The sequence below is a fragment of the Entelurus aequoreus genome, linkage group LG15 (assembly GCF_033978785.1).
Source record: "Entelurus aequoreus isolate RoL-2023_Sb linkage group LG15, RoL_Eaeq_v1.1, whole genome shotgun sequence".
Classification (NCBI taxonomy): domain Eukaryota; kingdom Metazoa; phylum Chordata; class Actinopteri; order Syngnathiformes; family Syngnathidae; genus Entelurus; species Entelurus aequoreus.
Genome location: NC_084745.1, coordinates 48,627,515 through 48,647,821, shown reverse-complemented (window position 1 = coordinate 48,647,821; position 20,307 = coordinate 48,627,515). Strand labels below are relative to the sequence as shown.

General features: G+C 39.2%; 1 protein-coding gene across 2 annotated transcripts in view; it reads right to left on the bottom strand.

Annotated features, from left to right (window-relative positions):
* The window catches only part of LOC133630221 (matrix metalloproteinase-16-like), a 228,238-nt gene that overhangs the window by 29,929 nt on the left and 178,002 nt on the right, over nt 1-20,307 (bottom strand). For both annotated transcript variants that reach the window (XM_062021678.1, XM_062021679.1), the window contains 2 exons: nt 14,481-14,619; nt 1,809-1,959 (listed from right to left, as the gene is read on the bottom strand). In XM_062021678.1, coding sequence (XP_061877662.1) covers nt 1,809-1,959; nt 14,481-14,619 — 290 coding nt within the window. The remainder of the gene's footprint in view (nt 1-1,808; nt 1,960-14,480; nt 14,620-20,307) is intronic.

Sequence of the window (20,307 nt, the reverse complement as noted above, 5' to 3'; positions counted from 1 at the left end):
AGGACTTTGGTAAGCTATGAAGCCACACCGCTTGATGGATTGTACTGTGCTTCAACATACCAGTGTTATTATGGTGTGTGTATAAGGTAAGACATATTATCTGGCATTTTGTTTCGCAATATTATGCAAAAGCAACTTTTCTTACCTTCTGGTACCTGCTGATCTGTATTTGGGATCTGCATAAGTTCTGAAAATTTGCGCGTGTCCGCCTTTGTAGTCTACAGTAGTCGATAAGCTTCTTTTTTTTCCTCTATCTTCTTCTCCGCTGTTGCCATTTCTAATATAAAGTAGTGTAAAGTTCTTACTTATATGTGCCAGTAAACTCGCCATGAAAGCGCTAAAACATACCGGTGTAGTGAGTTTATATTATTCACCCAAGGAACTTTAGTTATTAAAGAGTTCCGGTCGGACGTTTTTTTCACGGGACACATTTCCGGCGATGTTGTTGCACTAGTGAGCCACGGATGAGGAGATGCTGCTCCGTTATTGATTGAAGTAAAGTCTGAATGTCATTAAAACAGTTAGCGCCATCTTTTGACACTTCTTCCACTCCCGTCCTTGCACGCTACACCGCTACAACAAAGATGACGGGGAGAAGACGCTGTCGAAGGTCAGCCACGTAAATAAGACCGCCCACAAAACCAGAAAGCGGCTTGAAGATGATCTGTAAAACATCATCTATGCAACATTTTGACCAAAGAACCACCATTACATGTTATGTAGAGTAGTGTTTTTCAACCTTTTTTGAGCCAAGGCACATTTTTTTCATTGAAAAAATGCGGAGGCACACCACCAGCAGAAATCATTAAAAATGAAACTCAATTGACAGTAAAAAGTCGTTGTCGCAATTGTTGGATATGACTTTAAACCATAACCAAGCATGCATCACTATAGCTCTTGTCTCAAAGTAGGTGTACTGTCACCACCTGTCACATCACCCCCTGACTTATTTGGACTTGTTTGCTGTTTTCCTGTGTGTTGTGTTTTAGTTCTTGTCTTGTGCTCCTATTTTGGTAGCTTTTCCTCTTTTTTTGGTATTTTCCTGTAGCAGTTTCATGTCTTCCTTTGGGCGATATTTCCCACATCTACTTTGTTTTAGCAATGAAGAATATTTCAGTTGTTTTTATCTTTCTTTGCAGGGACATTGTTGATTGTCATGTCATGTTCGGATGTACTTTGTCTCTGCTCCGCAGTAAGTCTTTGCTGTCGTCCAGCATTTTGTTTTCGTTTACTTTGTAGCCAGTTCAGTTTTAGTTTCGTTCTGCATAGCCTTCCCTAAGCTTCAATGCCTTTTCTTAGGGGCACTCACCTTTTGTTTATTTTTGGCTTAAGAATTAGATACCTTTTTACCTGCACGCTGCCTCCCGCTGTTTCCGACATCTACAAAGCAATTAGCTACCGGCTGCCACCTACTGATATGGAAGAGTATTACACGGTTACTCTGCCGAGCTCTAGACAGCACCGACACTCAACAACAACACATCATTTGCAGACTATAATTACTGGTTTGCAAATAAATATTTTTAACCAGACTGTATCTCACTGATGCTAAAGCGACGCACATTACCTTCTTTCATTGTAAACTATCTAAGAGTGGTTAAAAAACACTGATGTAGACCACAAGGAAGTGTTTTACATTTAGAAAAATATCATAATATGGCTCCTTTGATGCACCTTTTGTATGAAAAAAGACCTGACTAGACCCGCTCATCGACAGCACCCTATGCACCCTATGGTCCGGAAAATACAGTAAATTGGTTCGTCAAGGTTCCACTGTACTTTAATGTTGCTCTTATCCCAAAAGTTACCTGTCCCCTTTGAAGAAGTAGGTCTTGGCCACGTCTTCCCACCAGACGGCCGTCTCGATACTCTGAGCCGGCATGCCGTGGCCGAACTGGCTGATGTCCTTAGGGTAACCAGACAGCAACACCGTGTCCTTAAACACCCAGAACTGCTTCCCTATAGATTGGAAGGGAGAGAAAAAAGGAGCATATTGAGAGAAGGAAGGACAAGTAATAGCATGGCTTCCCCTCCAGGTGGAATACACAAGCAGGGCAGATTTACAAGGACAGCCATTGTATACTTCTGTATACAATGTTTCTCCAATTTCAAATAGGACACGGGTTAGTTCTCGCTGCCCTTGCTTTAAGTAGCTCTAGGAATTGCTGGAAAAATTAACTATGAGGAGAAATAGCACAAATGTGTTTCTTAAAATTCTTTCAAGAATTCCTGTTGAAAATTACTTCAAAACCAAGGGTGTCAAACATACGCCCACAAGTAAGAACCTTTTAAACAATCCAACTTCATTGACAACCTGGTCTGGTGAAGAGAAGGTCCTTTTTAAAAAAAAAATAAAAAAAATAAGATAAATTAAAAAAAAGCATTTTCTTGAATAAAAAAGAAAGTAAAAAAATATAAAAACAATTACATAAAAAATAGTAATTAATGAAAATGTTAGTGGACCAGCAGCACACACAATCATGCATGCTTACGGACTTTATTGATATATATTGATATATAATGTAGGAACCAGAATATTAATAACAGAAAGAAACAACCCTTTTGTGCGAATGAGTGTAAATGGGGGAGGGAGGTTTTTTGGGTTGGTGCACTAATTAAAGTGCATCTTGTTTTAATAAAAAAATAAAAAATAAAAAAAATAAATAAAAACATACGCCCACAAGTTGACTTTGCCATGTATAGAAATGAGCTGCAATTTTTTAATGAAAGGGACTGCTGTTCTAAATGTGTCCACTGGATGTCGCAATAGCAATTCAAGTGTAACCCACGTCACACATGACACTGTTTAAAGATGACGTGTCAGCTGACTTTAATCACCCTCGAGATTGGCTGCCGCTACTCGAAGCAATCAGCTGTGCAGCAGATGGCGGCAGACTGATGCCGAAGCGACGCACAATACTTTCTTTCATTGTAAACGATCCACTTAAGACAGTGGTTCTTAACCTTGTTGGAGGTACCGAACCCCACCACTTTCATATACGCATTCACCAAACCCTCCTTTAGTGAAAAATACAATGTTTTTTTTTTTCCCAAATTCAAGACAAAGTTATATGTTTTTGGTAACACTTTAGTATGGGGAACATATTCTAAGTAACAAAGACTAAATTTAGAGTTTTTTGGTTAGGGTTAGGGTCAGGGCCAGGGTTAGAGGGTTAGGGTTATAATAAGGCCATGCCGAATAAGGCATTAATAAGTACTTAATAATGACTAGTTAAGAGCCAATATGTTACTAATTTGCATGTTAATAAGAAACTAATTAATGGTGAATATGTTCCCCATACTAAAGTGTTACAATGTTTTATTACTGGTGCACAAAATGAAGCGTGCATGAACATCACCTTGTTCAAACAACAAAACCAACACAGTGCATAAACTCACAACAAATTACACACCTGCAAATCAGTCTGACTTCTGCTGTTGCCGTATCCGTAATACGCCCGATAGTGAGAAGTTTTTATTTACACGACGAGTCAGGTGTGTCTTGACCTCCGTTGAACCCTTGAGCCCGACTCACCGAACCCCTAGGGTTCGATCGAACCCAGGTTAAGAACCACTGACTTAAGAGATAAAATAACAAAACGGTAAGATGCAAAGACTCAAGTCAACATGACCATCATCTTTGTAGTTAAGCGTTCCGTGCAGCTCTCGCAGTTGGTTGACAATGCAATGCGCACCCTGAACTCCATTGTAAAAATGTGTGTTTCTACATGTGTTGTTGGTTGTATTTTATTTTATGCTTAAATTTACCATGTTCATATTAGTTAAGTTTGTAGTTACGTTCCCCTCAATTTTGCTGTTATGGTGTTATTTTGATAATTGTTTTGTTTATATTATAAGTATAATATTTGAATGACGATAAATGAATGTGTTGTGGTAGTTCATTTATAAAAAATCAAACATAGGAATTAAATAAAAATAAATCAATCAACATAACATTCAAGTAAAATACAAATGAAAATGAGCAGAATGAAGTTAAAAACGTACATCCGGCCCCTATTTTCACACAACAATTGACTTTCACGAAGCCATATTTTTATTTTACAACAATTAAACCAATAATGAGGAAATGATTGCAGTTAAGGATGTCACCAATGCGGCGGTTGGAGGAAACACTTTTCCAAACACGTCTTTAATGAACTGTCAACATGAGAATGCTAAACAGGAAGTGCTTAAAGTTTAATGGCTTTGTAAAAACATTGAGACAAAGTCTAAGTTCATTGTGTTCTTCAGGCTGTTTTTGAAACTGCAATTTTATTTCTAATATGTACATTTTCAGAATGTGTTCGTTCCACTTTTGGCCAATCTGAAGTTGTCTTTATTTTTAAGTTATCATGCCATAATTTCACCAGTCCGGCCCACTTGGGAATAGATTGAGCTAAAATGAGTTTGACACCCCTGCTTATTAAGGCATTACATGTTGTTTTTTTACATTTCTGCTCAAAACAAAACATATCAGAAAGCAGAATCTGTTTGATTGTTGTATGTTCTTACAGCAAGCAGAACCCTATAGGACATGGGAATGTACTCCATCGCTTACTAAAAATGCAACCCTTGTGTGTTTTGTAATAACTACAAAATACATTAGTGAGCTTTTTCTGCATTTTTCCTTGACTCGCCTCCCCAGGTTTCTCTCTGCTTATAATGAAACTCCTTCCTGCGGAGTAATTAAAGCGAAACTGCAGACTTTTGACACAGTCTGACCCCAGGAAGTGCTTTTCTTCGAGGAGATGGCGGGTGGACAAGCAGGAAGCGGGGGTGGTCGCACACATGAGGGGTAAAAGGGTTACAAGAGAAAGGAAAGCTGAGTGATGACGGCAATTAAATTTAATTTAAATTAAATTAAAGCAATTAAAGGCCTACTGAAATGAATTTTTTTTATTTAAACGGGAATAACAGATCCATTCTATGTGTCATACTTGATCATTTCGCGATATTGCCATATTTTTGCTGAAAGGATTTAGTAGAGAAAATCGAGGATAAAGTTCGCAACTTTTGCTCGCTGATAAAAAAAGCCTTGCCTGTACCGGAAGTAGCGTGACGTCACAGGAGCTAGTATTCCTCACAATTCCCCATTGTTTACAATGGAGCGAGAGATTCGGAGCGACAAAGCGACGATTACCCCATTAATTTGAGCGAGGATGAAAGATTCGTAGATGAGGAACGTTACAGTGAAGGACTTGAGAGGCAGTGCAGGGTGTATCTTTTTTCGCTCTGACCGTAACTTAGGTACAAGCTGGCTCATTGGATTCCACACTCTCCTTTTTCTATTGTGGATCACGGATTTTTATTTCAAACCACCTCGGATACTATATCCTCTTGAAAATGAGAGTCGAGCACGCGAAATGGACATTTAAAGTGACTTTTATCTCCACGACAATACATCGGTGACACACTTAGCTACTGAGCTAACGTGATAGCATCGTTCTCAAATGAAACAAAATAAATAAACCCCTGACTGGAAGGATAGACAGAAGATCAACAATACTATTAAACCATGTACATGTAACTACACGGTTAAAAATTCTCAGCCTGGTAAGGCTTAACAATGCTGTTGCTAACGACGCTAAGGCTAATTTAGCAACTTAGCAACCGGACCTCACAGAACTATGATAAAAACATTAGCGCTCCACCTACGCCAGCCAGCCCTCATCTTCCCATCAACAGCCGTGCTCACCTGCGTTCCAGCGATCGACGGCGCGACGAAGGACTTCATCCGTGGGTTTGGCGGCAAGCATCGGCTAGGCGTAGTAAGTAGTCCTTGTTGTGTTGCTGTAAGTATTGTACTTAGCCGCTAATACACCGATCGATCCCACCTACAACGTTCTTCTTTGCAGCCTCCATTGTTCATTAAACAAATTGCAAAAGATTCACCAACACAGATGTCCAGAATACTGTGGAATTTTGTCGAAGAAAACAAGAGGCTTTTATATCGGGTCCGATGGGGTCCAACCACTTCCGTGGATTTTGTGACGTCACGCGCATAAATCATATCCAAAGGAGTTTTTCAACCGGAAGTGTGGCGGGAAATTTAAAATGGCACTTTATAAGTTAACACGGCCGTATTGGCATGTGTTGCAATGTTAAGATTTCATCATTGATATATAAACTATCAGACTGCGTGGTCGGTAGTAGTGGCTTTCAGTAGGTCTTTAAATGCCTATGTACAAACCCCGTTTCCATATGAGTTGGGAAATTGTGTTAGATGTAAATATAAACGGAATACAATGATTTGCAAATCCTTTTCAACCCATATTCAATTGAATGCACTACAAAGACAAGATATTTGATGTTCAAACTCATAAACTTTTTTTTTTTTCCGCAAATAATAATTAACTTAGAATTTCATGGCTGCAACACGTGCCAAAGTAGTTGGGAAAGGGCATGTTCACCACTGTGTTACATGGCCTTTCCTTTTAACAACACTCAGTAAACGTTTGGGAACTGAGGAGACACATTTTTGAAGCTTCTCAGGTGGAATTCTTTCCCATTCTTGCTTGATGTACAGCTTAAGTTGTTCAACAGTCCGGGGGTCTCCCTTGTGCTATTTTAGGCTTCATAATGCGCCACACATTTTCAATGGGAGACAGGTCTGGACTACAGGCAGGCCAGTCTAGTACCAGCACTCTTTTACTATGAAGCCACTTTGATGTAACACGTGGCTTGGCATTGTCTTGCTGAAATAAGCAGGGGCGTCCATGGTAACGTTGCTTGGATGGCAACATATGTTGCTCCAAAACCTGTATGTACCTTTCAGCATTAATGGTGCCTTCACAGATGTGTAAGTTACCCATGTCTTGGGCACTAATACACCCCCATACCATCACAGATGCTGGCTTTTACACTTATATATAACAATCCGTATGGTTCTTTTCCTCTTTGGTCCGGAGGACACGACGTTTACAGTATCCAAAAACAATTTGAAATGTGGACTCGTCAGACCACAAAACACTTTTCCACTTTGTATCAGTCCATCTTAGATGAGCTCAGGCCCAGCGAAGCCGACGGCGTTTCTGGGTGTTGTTGATAAACGGTTTTCGCCTTGCATAGGAGAGTTTTAACTTGCACTTACAGATGTAGCGACCAACTGTAGTTACTGACAGTGGGTTTCTGAAGTGTTCCTGAGCCCATGTGGTGATATTCTTTACACACTGATGTCCCTTGTCTGAGGGATGGAAGGTCACAGGCTTAGCTGCTTACGTGCAGGGATTTCTCCAGATTCTCTGAACCCTTTGATGATATTACGGAGCGTAGATGGTGAAATCCCTAAATTCCTTGCAATAGCTGGTTGAGAAAGGTTTTTCTTAAACTGTTCAACAATTTGCTCACGCATTTGTTGACAAAGTGGTGACCCTCGCCCCATCCTTGTTTGTGAATGACTGAGCATTTCATGGAATCTACTTTTATACCCAATCATGGCACCCACCTGTTCCCAATTTGCCTGTTCACCTGTGGGATGTTCCAAATAAGTGTTTGATGAGCATTCCTCAACTTTATCAGTATTTATTGCCACCTTTCCCAACTTCTTTGTCACGTGTTGCTGGCATCAAATTCTAAAGTTAATGATTATTTGCACACAAAAAAAATGTTTATCAGTTTGAACATCAAATATGTTGTCTTTGTAGCATATTCAACTGAATATGGGTTGAAAATGATTTGCAAATCATTGTATTCCGTTTATATTTACATCTAACACAATTTCCCAACTCATATGGAAACGGGGTTTGTATAAGAGTAATAGAGGATGTGGTACATGGTATAAACCAGGCTCTTTTTTGGAGAGGAAAGCCATATAACCACTTTCCATCACAAAGACCCACTCAGTCCCACTTCCTCTGGCCCTAAAATATATACAACCCACACCCAGAGATGAAACAAGATGTCCCGTCTTTTGACGTCGATAACGTTTATTGCCCCTGTCGTTCTTATTGTCCTGCAAACTACAACAACAGTGTTGTGTCGTTGAAAAGTCCTGTGAAGTGTCAATGTTTTATATTTCCCTCCGTTGGTAGTACATGGCAAACATTTCATTTATTCATCCCGAGTCTTTAATATTCTCTTTCAACAGGATACGGAACAGCTTTTCCTGCAAGCGCTTCATGTTTTAGCCTGTTATTATTTAACAGGAACTTGCTAAATTGATACGCATTTCTATTTATCAGTCCGTTCATTTTATATTCAGCTTGTTCTCATTAGTTAGGATGGTAGATGGTAGAGCAGATAGCAGTATCACAAGTGAGAGGTGGGCTGCACTTAGGGCTGCAATTAACGATTCATTTGATAATCGATTAATCTGTCGATTATTACTTCGATTGATCGATTAATAATCGGATAAAATTGTTTTTTGTTGTTGTGTTTGCTGTTGTTGTTTTTGTCTCTCTGTCTAATCCCCCTCTTGTCCCCACAATTGCCCCCTCTGTCTTCCTTTTTTTCCTCTTTCTATCCCCTCCTGCTCCGGCCCGGCTGCACCAAATGATAATATAAATACATTTAATAAAGTCAAATACAAATAAGGCAACAAGAGAAGTATCCTACACTTCTCTTTTGTAAAGTAAATCTGAACAGCCGATATGGGCATCTACATCTGCTATATGATTTGCCTGAGAAGCTGGACAGGACAAAAAAAAAAAAAAAAAAAAAAAAAAAAAAAAATGCTTATTTTGATTATTGTTTCTCAGCTGTTTATAAATAAAGGTTTATAAAAAAGGTTTATTAAAAAAAAAAAAAAAAAAATACCTCTGCGCATGCGCATAGCATAGATCCAACGAATCGATGACTAAATTAAACGCCAACTATTTTCATAATCGATTTAATCGATTAGTTGTTGCAGCCCTAGCTGCACTCTAGACTGGTCGCCAGTCAATTAGAGGGCACATTTACCGTATTTTTCGGAGTATAAGTCGCTCCGGAGTATAAGTCGCACCGGCCAAAAATGCATAATAAAGAAGGAAAAAAAACATATTAAGTCGCACTGGAGTATAAGTCGCATTTTTTGGGAAAATGTATTTGATAAAAGCCAACACCAAGAATAGACATTTGAAAGGCAATTTCAAATAAATAAAGAATAGTGAACAACAGGCTGAATAAGTGTACGTTATATGAGGCATAAATAACCAACTGAGAAGGTGCCTGGTATGTTAACGTAACATATTATGGTAAGAGTCATTCAAATAACTATAACATATAGAACATGCTATACGTTTACCAAACAATCTGTCACTCCTAATCGCTAAATCCCATGAAATCTTATACGTCTAGGGCCGTACTTATCCAGCTTCTTAGAATTACTCCTAAGAAGTCTGCTAAGAGTTGACTTAAGAGTAAATAAATTCTTCGCTGAAAGCTGCACTTAAAAGTTAGTTATCAAGCGTCTTACTCACACTTTCAGCGAAGTGTAGGACTGAATCTTAAGTGTCACACTCAGAGCTGAATTACGACATTACTATGTGCCGTAAACGGAATTTTAGGTGACGTCATTTCTGTGTCCATAGAAATGACCAATCACGGAAGGGAATCCGTTGTCTAAGAATAAAGAAATATCTTGGAAATATTTAAGTGGACAATGGGAGTGTATATTTTGACAATAAACTACAAAATAATACAAAACAAACTAGTCCCCGCCGGCACTCACGCTACCGCTCCCTCTCTTCTATCGCCCACACACTCACTGACGTCACTCACCTCACGGCCACACACATACGCTACTGTCATAACATTTTCTTTCCAATTCATTAATTAGGCAACTAATTTGAAACTGGTGTGGGTGGCTCTATATATACTAGCCCACTGCAGACACATGCAGAAATCAACAAGGAATCGAAAAGTATTAAATCTGTGACAAAAATAATATCCGCTCTGTCTAAACGATACCGTTTGATCAGCTGCTCGTCATCAAAAAAAAACAAAAAACATTGTTCCGTTCCCTGAACGTTTGCGCACGTCTCTCTCGCCTCAGTGCCATCCCCCGCTGGCAACTCCTAACCACTTAAGACACCTCTGAAGGTCTCTTAAATATCGTGGAGAGTAGGAGTGATTCTTAGACTTAAGAACGTTGATAAAAAGATTTTATTCTTAACTTTGAGAGTAGGACTAAATTTCGCAAATTCTCAGGACTTAAGTGTAAAATGGCACTCTAAGAAGCTTGATAAGTACGGCCCCTAGTCTCTTACGTGAATGAGCTAAATAATATTATTTGATATTTTACAGTAATGTGTTAATCATTTCACACATAAGTCGCTCCTGAGTATAAGTCGCACCCCCGGCCAAACTATGAAAAAAACTGCGACTTATAGTCTGAAAAATACGGTATACAAACTATGTTAAATACTGGTGTTTCCTGTGAATTCATACAAGGGGTTATTGTATTCTCGCGGCATGGAATCGATCGCAATTGGACGGTTTGGACTGTTCAGATTGATTTGGAAGTAGGGATGTACAAAACCTAAAAGCAGTGAAGTTGGCACGTTGTGTAAATGGTAAATAAAAACAGAATACAATACATTTGCAAATCTTTTTCAACTTATATTCAATTGAATAGACTGCAAAGACAAGATGCTTAACGTTTGAATTGGAAAACTTTGTTATTTTTTGCAAATATTAGCTTATTTGGAATTTGATGCCTGCAACATGTTTCAAAAAAGCTGGCACAAGTGGCAAAAAAGACTGAGAAAGTTGAGGAATGCTCATCAAACACTTATTTTGAAGCATCCCACAGGTGAACAGGCTTATTGGGAACAGGTGGGTGCCATGATTGGGTATAAAAGCAGCTTCCATGAAATGCTCAGTCATTCACAAACAAGGATGGGGCGAGGGTCACCACTTTGTCAACAAATGCGTGAGCAAATTGTTGAACAGTTTAAGAACATTTCTCAACGAACTATTGCAAGGAATTTAGGGATTTCACCATCTACGGTCCGTAATATCATCAAAAGGTTCAGAGAATCTGGAGAAAGGCCGTAAACCAACATTGAATGCCCGTGACCTTCGATCCCTCAGGCGGTACTGCATCAAAAAGCAACATCACTGTGTAAAGGATATCACCACATGGGCTCGAGAACACTTCAGAAACCCACTGTCAGTAACTACAGTTGGTCGCTACATCTGTAAGTGTAAGTTAAAACTCTACTATGCAAAGCGAAAGCCATTTATCAACAACACCCAGAAACGCCGCCGGCTTCGCTGGGCCCGAGCTCATCTAAGATGGACTGATACAAAGTGGAAAAGTGTTCTGTGGTCTGACGGGTCCACATTTCAAATTGTTTTTGGAATCTGTGGACGTTTCTCAGTTGGAACATTAAATATCTTGTCTTTGCAGTCTATTCAATGGAATATAAGTTGAAAAGGATTATCAAATCATTGTATTCTGTTTTTATTTAGGAATTACACCATGTGCCAACGTCCCTGGTTATGGGTTTTGTAATACAAGTCTGTGTGATTGGTGCTGATATTGTATCAGAACAATATTGATACCAATCAGTATTGGTGTTGAAAAAATGTATCGGGACAGCCCTAGGTTGAAGAATATGTTTTTATGTCATTGTGATGTGAGCTTAAAAGTAAAAGTGGGTGACTATAAAGGCCATCATCTTTGAAACACGACATTGTTGCAGCTTTCATGATTTTTAGTCGTCGTCGTTTTGCATGTTGTGCAATTTGGCGGTTATCAGTGGGAGGAGCTATTGCATTTATCATACGACTTGTCTACTTTGCGTGTGATTTGTGGATAACTTTTGAGCTCTTGTGGTGATCAAAACCACGAAAAGTGGCAGTTTTTTTTTCATAACGAGCAGTGGGAGGAGCAATCAAACTGATTATACATGAAAATTAATACTGTAAATATTAGGATTTGAAGTGTTACATGTGGCTTTCTGGCAGATCTTGTATTCTAAATGAGGACAGCCAGAAAAAAGGACTCCAGGGAAATCAGCAATTTCACAAAAGTGGAAAAAAAAGGACCCACGCTGGTATTAAATGTAGCAAACCTGCTGTTAAGCCGCCCGAGGAGCTAGCAGGGCGGAGAAAATGCACAAAAGCTTTTGGTGCGCCAAGCAGGTCGTGTACATTTCCATGAACTGGTTTTGAAAATAGAAACAAGTTTGAGTAGAGCTTAGGAGATTGTATGCTTTCATTGCATACCTATCGTTAGCTTAGCCACCTCATATGTCCTGATACATGCAGCAATAGACCTGTCATGACAGTTATTTCCAAAACATTATAGTAGGCGCTGGGGTTGTACGGTATACCGGTACTAATATAGTACCGCGATACTAATGAATCATATTCAGTACTATACCGCCTCTAAAAAGTACCAGTACGCGCCCTACTTTTTATTTTAACGGGCATGACATTGGAGAGGAGCATGTTCGGCAGCGCACAATCACTGAGTACTTACAAGCAGACAGTGTGTAGACAGAAAAGGGAGAACGGACGCATTTTGGCTTAAAAACTAAAGATAAAGGTGAAGTTATAACACTGAAACGCCCTCAGGAAGAGGTGCTTTAAGACATGGCTAGCTAGCTAGCGGCTAACGTCCAGCCGCAGTCGGCAGTGTTTTAGCTATTTCTAAATCACTAATCCTCGCCTCCATGGCAACAAATAAAGTACGTTTCTTACAAGTATCATCCCTGCAGGACGAGGAATAGCTAAACATGCTTCACTACTCACCGTAGGAGGATACAATAGCTCACCGGTGTCACAATGTAAACAAACGCCATGGGTGGATCTACACCTGACATCCACTGTAATGATACCAAGTACAGGAGCGTATCTAGTCGATACTACTATGATTACATTTAAAAACCAAACAATTCATATTATGTTTATAAACTCAAGAAACTTATATTTAAGATGTATGATCCTGTAACTACTTGGTATCGGATCGATGCAAAAATTTGTGGTATCATCCAAAACTAATGTAACGTATCAAAGAAGAGAAGAATAAGTGATTATTACATTTTAACAGAAGTGTAGATAGAACATGTTAAAATAGAAAGTAAGCAGATATTAACAGTAAATGAACAAGTAGATTGATAATTCATTTTCTACAGCTTGTTCTTCATAATTTTGATAAAATAATAGAATGAGAAATGACACAATATGTTACTGCCTACTTCAGCAGACTAATTCGGAGCCTTTGTTTGTTTACTTACTACTAAAAGACAAGTTGTCTCGAATGTTCACTATTTTATTTAAGGACACAATTGCAATAATAAACATATGTTTCATGTACCCTAAGATTTGTTGTTAAAATAAAGCCAATAATGAATTTTTTTGTGGTACCCTTTATTTAGAAAGGTATGGAAAAGCATCAAAATAAATTGTGGTACCGGGACAACCCTACTATGTGCACATGGACACACTTAATCGTATTAAAAGCCTAACCGGAATAAAAATGCTTTATGTAAACACGCCATTCCGAATATTCTGACTCATGGACACATTTAATCGTATTAAAAGCCTAAACGGAATAAAAATGCTTTATGTAAACACGCCATTCCGAATATTCTGACCCGATCACACAACGTTCGGATCCAAATTTCATTCCGATCGACACAGGTGGTTTATGCTGATAGTCATTCGGATTTGAGCAAATGAAAACACATCTTCCGAAATTCGGTTTGAAATGATCCTTACTTCGCATGTCTTTGACGTATACTTTGGTGAGGGAGGGAGAATACATTTAATATTCTTGGAATGTCTCCCCCCATTCAACATGTACAGACGTAGCGTTTTGTTCACGACCGTACAGCTATGCTAAGACGTACGCAGAAAGTCGTATCATGAAGACGCCGACCCGTACATATCGCGACATAAATGGCACAGAACAGCTCCACTTCGCAAAAGAGAGGTAAAACAAAAGTAGTGAACAGAAGAAAACGTTTGATAAATACCGCGAAAAGCATAAATGCACAAAGCCATGTCTGTTTACAGTGGAAGTCGCTGCTTTTTCAGCACCTGCAGTGAGCAAAATCGTCCAAAAGATGGCGCCACAACACAAACAATAATACACCTTTCCTATTACGGTATATGGTGCGCATGTCAAAGTAAAGTATTCCGATTTAAGGTGATGTATGAAAATCTGATCTTTTTTTTTCAGGGTTTTACTGTCATCCTCCCCCATGTATCAGCCTGCCGCGGCGTTGGAGCACATTTTGAATTTATACGCCGCAATTATATCAATTCCGCCATGGCTAAACCCAGTATCAACATTATTAAAAGTCAAAGCTGGAGGATTACGGTGGATTTTGCAACCAAGTGAGCAAAAGATTGGCTTTAATCTTCCAAAGATTCACAATGAAATAAGAGGAAGGGGGTTCCCTTTCCTGACAACATCGTGCAGAGCCAAGAAACCAAGACACGAGTAAAATAGCACACAGGTCAAGCAGTAAATGACCGGCAAGTAAAACTGGTGTTCAAACCGTCAAGCAGACACGTAATATTGCCAGTGAAGGAACTGGTTTTACCTTTGAAGAAAACAAACTTTCCCTCGCTGTTCTCGTACACGGCGTCAATCTTGGGTGGCAGACCCCTCCAGAACACACTGATGAGCATGGGGTACCCGGGCATCACAGCGTTATCGCGGACTCGCCAAAACCAGTGGTCCTGAAAGACAAAAAAGAGGGATTCAAAGAAAGCCCGTTGCAGCAAGGATATTCAACTACCCTATTTTTCGGACTATAAGGCGCACTCAAAATCGTATTTATTTCTCAAAACTGCACCTTATAACCCAGTGCGCTTAATATACGGAATAATTCTGGTATGCTTACCGACCTCGAAGCAATTTTGTTTGGTACATGGTGTAATGATAAGTGTGACCAGTAGATGGTAGTCAAACATAAGGGATATGTGTAGACTGCAATATGATGGGAGTCAAACATAAGAGATACGTGTAGACTGCGATACGACTCAAGTAAACAACACCAACTTTTTATATGTTCCATTGAAAATATAGAACATTACACACGGCGCTCAAAACTCTATCAATGTCAAGACCTGGACTATGGCGGGGTTTGTTTTCCCGAGATGCAAGAGAATTGGACCGGACGTGGCGTGAAGGTAAGGACATGGTTTATTTTTACACTAACAAAAGAACAAACAAAAGGCGCGCACAAGGCGGAGAACAAACTTGGCTATGAAAACTAAAACTAGCACTTGGGGAAAAAAAACTATGGACATGAGACAAAACACTTACTGTGGCATGGCATGAAGAGAGTAGAGGTAATCATGGCATGAAGTGCGCAGAGGTAATCATGGCATGAAGTGCGCAGAGGTAACAGAGGTATCAGAGTTAATGTTGCCTGGCAACTGCAAGCATAAATAGTCATATTTTTGTTTGTGAAAATTAGAGATGTCCGATAATATCGGACTGCTGATATTATCGGCCAATAAAGGCTTTAAAATGTAATATCGGAAATTATCGGTATCGGTTTCAAAATTATCAGTATCGGTTTCAAAAAGTAAAATGTATGACTTTTTAAAACGCCGCTGTGTACACGGCCGGAGGGAGAAGCCAATAAACCTTAAAGGCACTGCCTTTGCGTGCCGGCCCAGTCACATAATATCTACGGCTTTTCACACTCACAAGTAAATGCAAAGCATACTTGGTCAACAGCCATACAGGTCACACTAAAGGGTGTCCGTAAAATCAACTTTAACACTGTTACAAATATGCGCCACACTGTGAACCCACACCAAACAAGAATGACAAACACATTTCGGGAAAACATCCGCACCGTAACACAACATAAACACAACAGAACAAATACCCAGAACCCCTTGCAGCACTACCTCTTCCCCCCCCCCAACTCAACCTCCTCATGCTCAAACCAGGGAGAGCATGTCCTAAATTCCAAGCTGCTGTTTTGAGGCATGTTAAAAAAAATAATGCACTTTGTGACTTCACTAATAAATATGGCAGTGCCATGTTGGCATTTTTTTCCATAACTGGAGTTGATTTATTTTGGAAAACCTTGTTACATTGTTTAATGCATCCAGCGGGGCATCACAACAAAATTAGGCATAATAATGTGTTAATTCCACGACGGTATCGGTTGATATCGGAATCTGTAATTAAGAGTTGGACAATATCGGAATATCGGCAAAAAAGCCATTATCAGACATCTCTAGTGAAAATACATTATGGTCATTTGGAATCTATAAATATCTCCGCGAGTGTATATTAAGGAATTTAGTGAGTCATAGACCTCCTCCTCAGGACGACTCTGCTATCTTTATTCTTATTTTTTCCAACCTTTTTGACACAGAAAGTAAGCAGATACTAACAGTAAATGAACGAGTGGATTAATAATACATTTTTTTAAGCTTGTCCCTCGTAATGTAGACACAATAATAGGTGTATAAATGACACAATATGTTACTGCATATGTCAGCAGACTAATTAGGAGCCTTTCTTTGTTTACTTACTACTAAAAGACAAGTTGTCTCGTATGTTCACTATTGAATTTAAGGACAAAATTGTTCTCCGATTGCAATAATAAACATATGTTCAGTGTGAATTGATTTAATTCAGGGGTGTCCAAACTTTTTCCACTGAGGGCCGCACACAGAAAAATTAAAGCATGTGGGGGCCATTTTGATATTTTTCATTTTCAAACCATAACAAAATATATGGATTTTTTTATTTATTTTACCTTTAGGGGTCCCGGGGACCATAAAGGGTCTCAGTCATTAAATTGTTAAAAATAAGTCAGATTATTATTATTTTTTAAATTATTTAACGCTTACAGTAAATCTCTATATCAACTTCAAGTTGATATAAAGTAATACAAATTAAAAAACAATGTTTTATGGCTTTTCTGTCAAAAACAACTTAGTTTTTTTTATAGTAAAACTGAAATATGCAGTATTTAGTAATTAGAGCCCTAAAAGATCAATATGCAGGACACCATTGATTTTAATTATTTCATATTTTTGAGTAATCACAGTGAAAAGATAAATAAAAAATCACTAAACATATTTGGGATCCAAAAGGTGCCCCACTCATAAAGTGATACATTTTTATTAGGTTTTTCTTTTACTTTCAACACTTAAGTTACGAGAACAACTTCAGATATATCTGTCCATTTTATGCTGGAACTATTATTTTGTTTGTTTTATGCGTTTTTGTCAAAGAAAACTTTGATGTTTTTATATGGCTACTACACAAAATATGCAATATTTACCACATAAAACATTCTAAAGTGAAATATTTGAAGTAATTGGAGCCCTGACAATAATTCATTATAACATGGATTTTTTGTCATTATTTTTTTTTTTTTGAGCAATGGCAAAAAAAGAAAAATGAAAAAAGACAAAAGAAAAAAAAAACAGCCTGCATGGCAGCTTTTGTGTCAACATTGCAACTTTTTCTCGTTAGATTTCACCTCATTCCACTTTTTTTAATGTTCTTTTTTATTTTTACAATAGTATTTCCAGAATGTGTGGCGGGCCGGTGAACAATTAGCTGCGGGCCGCAAATGGCCCCATGGCCGCACTTTGGACACCCCTGATTTACTTGGACCCTGACTTAAACAAGTTGAAAAACTTATTGGGGTGTTACCATTTAGTGGTCAATTGTACGGAATATGTACTTCACTGTGCAATCTACTAATAAAAGTTTCAATCAATCAATCAAAAACCCTAAGATTTTTTGTTAGAATAAAGCCAATAATGCCATTTTTTGTGGTCCCCTTTATTTAAAAAAGTACCGAAATACATTTAGGTATAATATAAAATATTGGTATCGAGACAACCCTAGTTTCTACACAATAACTCAGTTATGGTAACACTAGTGAGCAGTAGATGATATGGAGTGATTTTTTTAGTTCAGAACATATTTTGCGTTATTCATTATTGATGTATTTATTGCTACATTATGTTGTATGTTTTTTTTATAAGACTTCAAGTTTATTATTCCTGTTTGACCTTCTCTCCTGTTGTTACCAAACAGCATCGTCTTAGTTTTACTGCGATTTAAGGATAGCCTGTGTTTGTCTACAATGCAACTGTGAATAAACATTGATCATTAAAGGCCTACTGAAAAGAAATTTTCTTATTTAAACGGGGATAGCAGATCCATTCTATGTGTCATACTTGATCATTTTGCGATATTGCCATATTTTTGCTGAAAGGATTTAGTAGAGAACATTGACGATAAAGTTCGCAACTTTTGGTCGCTGATAAAAAAAGGCTTGCCTGTACCGGAAGTAGCGTGACGTCGCAGGTTGAAGGGCTCCTCACATTTCCCCATTGTTTACACCAGCAGCGAGAGCGATTCGGACCGAGAAAGCGACGATTACCCCATTAATTTGAGCGAGGATGAAAGATTCGTGGATGAGGAACGTGAGAGTGAAGGACTGGAGTGCAGTGCAGGACGTATCTTTTTTCGCTCTGACCGTAACTTAGTGTGGAATCCAATGAGCCCTTGTACCTTTCTCCTTTTTCTATTGTGGATCACGGATTTGTATTTTAAACCACCTCGGATACTATATCTTCTTGAAAATGAGAGTCGAGAACGCGAAATGGACATTCACAGTGACTTTTATCTCCACGACAATACATCGGCGAAGCACTTTAGCTACGGAGCTAACGTGATAGCATCGTGCTTAAATGCAGATAGAAACAAAAGAAATAAGCCCCTGACTGGAAGGACAGACAGAAGATCAACAATACTACTATCAGGAGACACCGAACCAAACACTGGACATGTAACCACACGGTTAATGCTGTGCCGCCTGTCAAAGCCTAGCTATGCTGTTGCTAACGACGCCATTGAAGCTAACTTAGCTACGGGACCTCGTCAGAGCTATGCTAAAAACATTAGCTATCCACCTACGCCAGCCAGCCCTCATCTGCTCATCAACACCCGTGCTCACCTGCGTTCCAGCGATCGACGGCGCGACGAAGGACTTCACCCGATCATCGATGCGGTCGGCGGCTAGCGTCGGATAGCGCGTCTGCTATCCAACTCAAAGTCCTCCTGGTTGTGTTGCTGCAACCGGCCGCTAATACACCGATCCCACCTACAGCTTTCTTCTTTGCAGTCTCCATTGTTCATTAAACAAATTGCAAAAGATTCACCAACACAGATGTCCAGAATACTGTGGAATTTTGAGATGAAAACAGAGCTTTTTGTATTGGATCCAATGTGTCCAAATACTTCCGTTTTAACCATTGACGTCACGCGCATACGTCATCATACATAGACGTTTTCAACCGGAAGTGTGGCGGGAAATTTAAAATTGCACTTTATAAGTTAACCAGGCCGTATTGGCATGTGTTGCAATGTTAAGATTTCATCATTGATATATAAACTTTCAGACTGCGTGGTCGCTAGTAGTGGCTTTCAGTAGGCCTTTAAGAACATACTTTCATATACAACCAATTTAACCAAGTCACATGTACGCGGCTGAATAAAATAATATGGGATACAGATCGATTCAGGCCAATTTTTTTTTTCTTTTCCGTCCTACATCAAACCCACTTAGGATCGACGCCAAGCATTCTCTGGTTTCCTGGAAAGCACAGCTGTTCACTGCAGAAAGCGGTTGAAGAGCACACAGGGAAAAGCATCAAGTAATAGGGGGAGACACAGCCAACGCTGGGAGAGTCTGAGGAATCTCACATTTCCTTTGCGAGTGCAAGGTGTGTCTTTTTGGTGAGAGATGCAACTTGACGCCGCAGTCAAACCCAGCTGTGAAATCCATTTGGACTCATGGAAGTGATCCCCACCCTTTGGCAGCGGCAGCCTCAGCATCACATCTTTTGCCCTGTTTCCCACACGTACCATATTTCCCGGACCATAGGACGCACCGGATTATAAGGTGCACTGCCGATGAATGGTCTAGTTTCAATCTTTTTTAATACAAAAGGCGCACCGGTTTATAGGGCGCATTGAAGCAGTGATTTTTCAACCACTGTGATTGTGGTTGAAATGGTGTCGTTTCACCTATGATCCACTATGGACTGGACTTTCACTATTATGTTAGATCCACTATGGACTGGACTCTCACTATTATGTTAGATCCACTATGGACTGGACTTTCACTATTATGTTAGATCCACTATGGACTGGACTCTCACTATTATGTTAGATCCACTATGGACTGGACTCTCACACTGTTATGTTAGACCCACTATGGACTGGACTCTCACTATTATGTTAGATCCACTATGGACTGGACTCTCACTATTATGTTAGATCCACTATGGACTGGACTTTCACTATTATGTTAGATCCACTATGGACTGGACTCTCACTATTATGTTAGATCCACTATGGACTGGACTCTC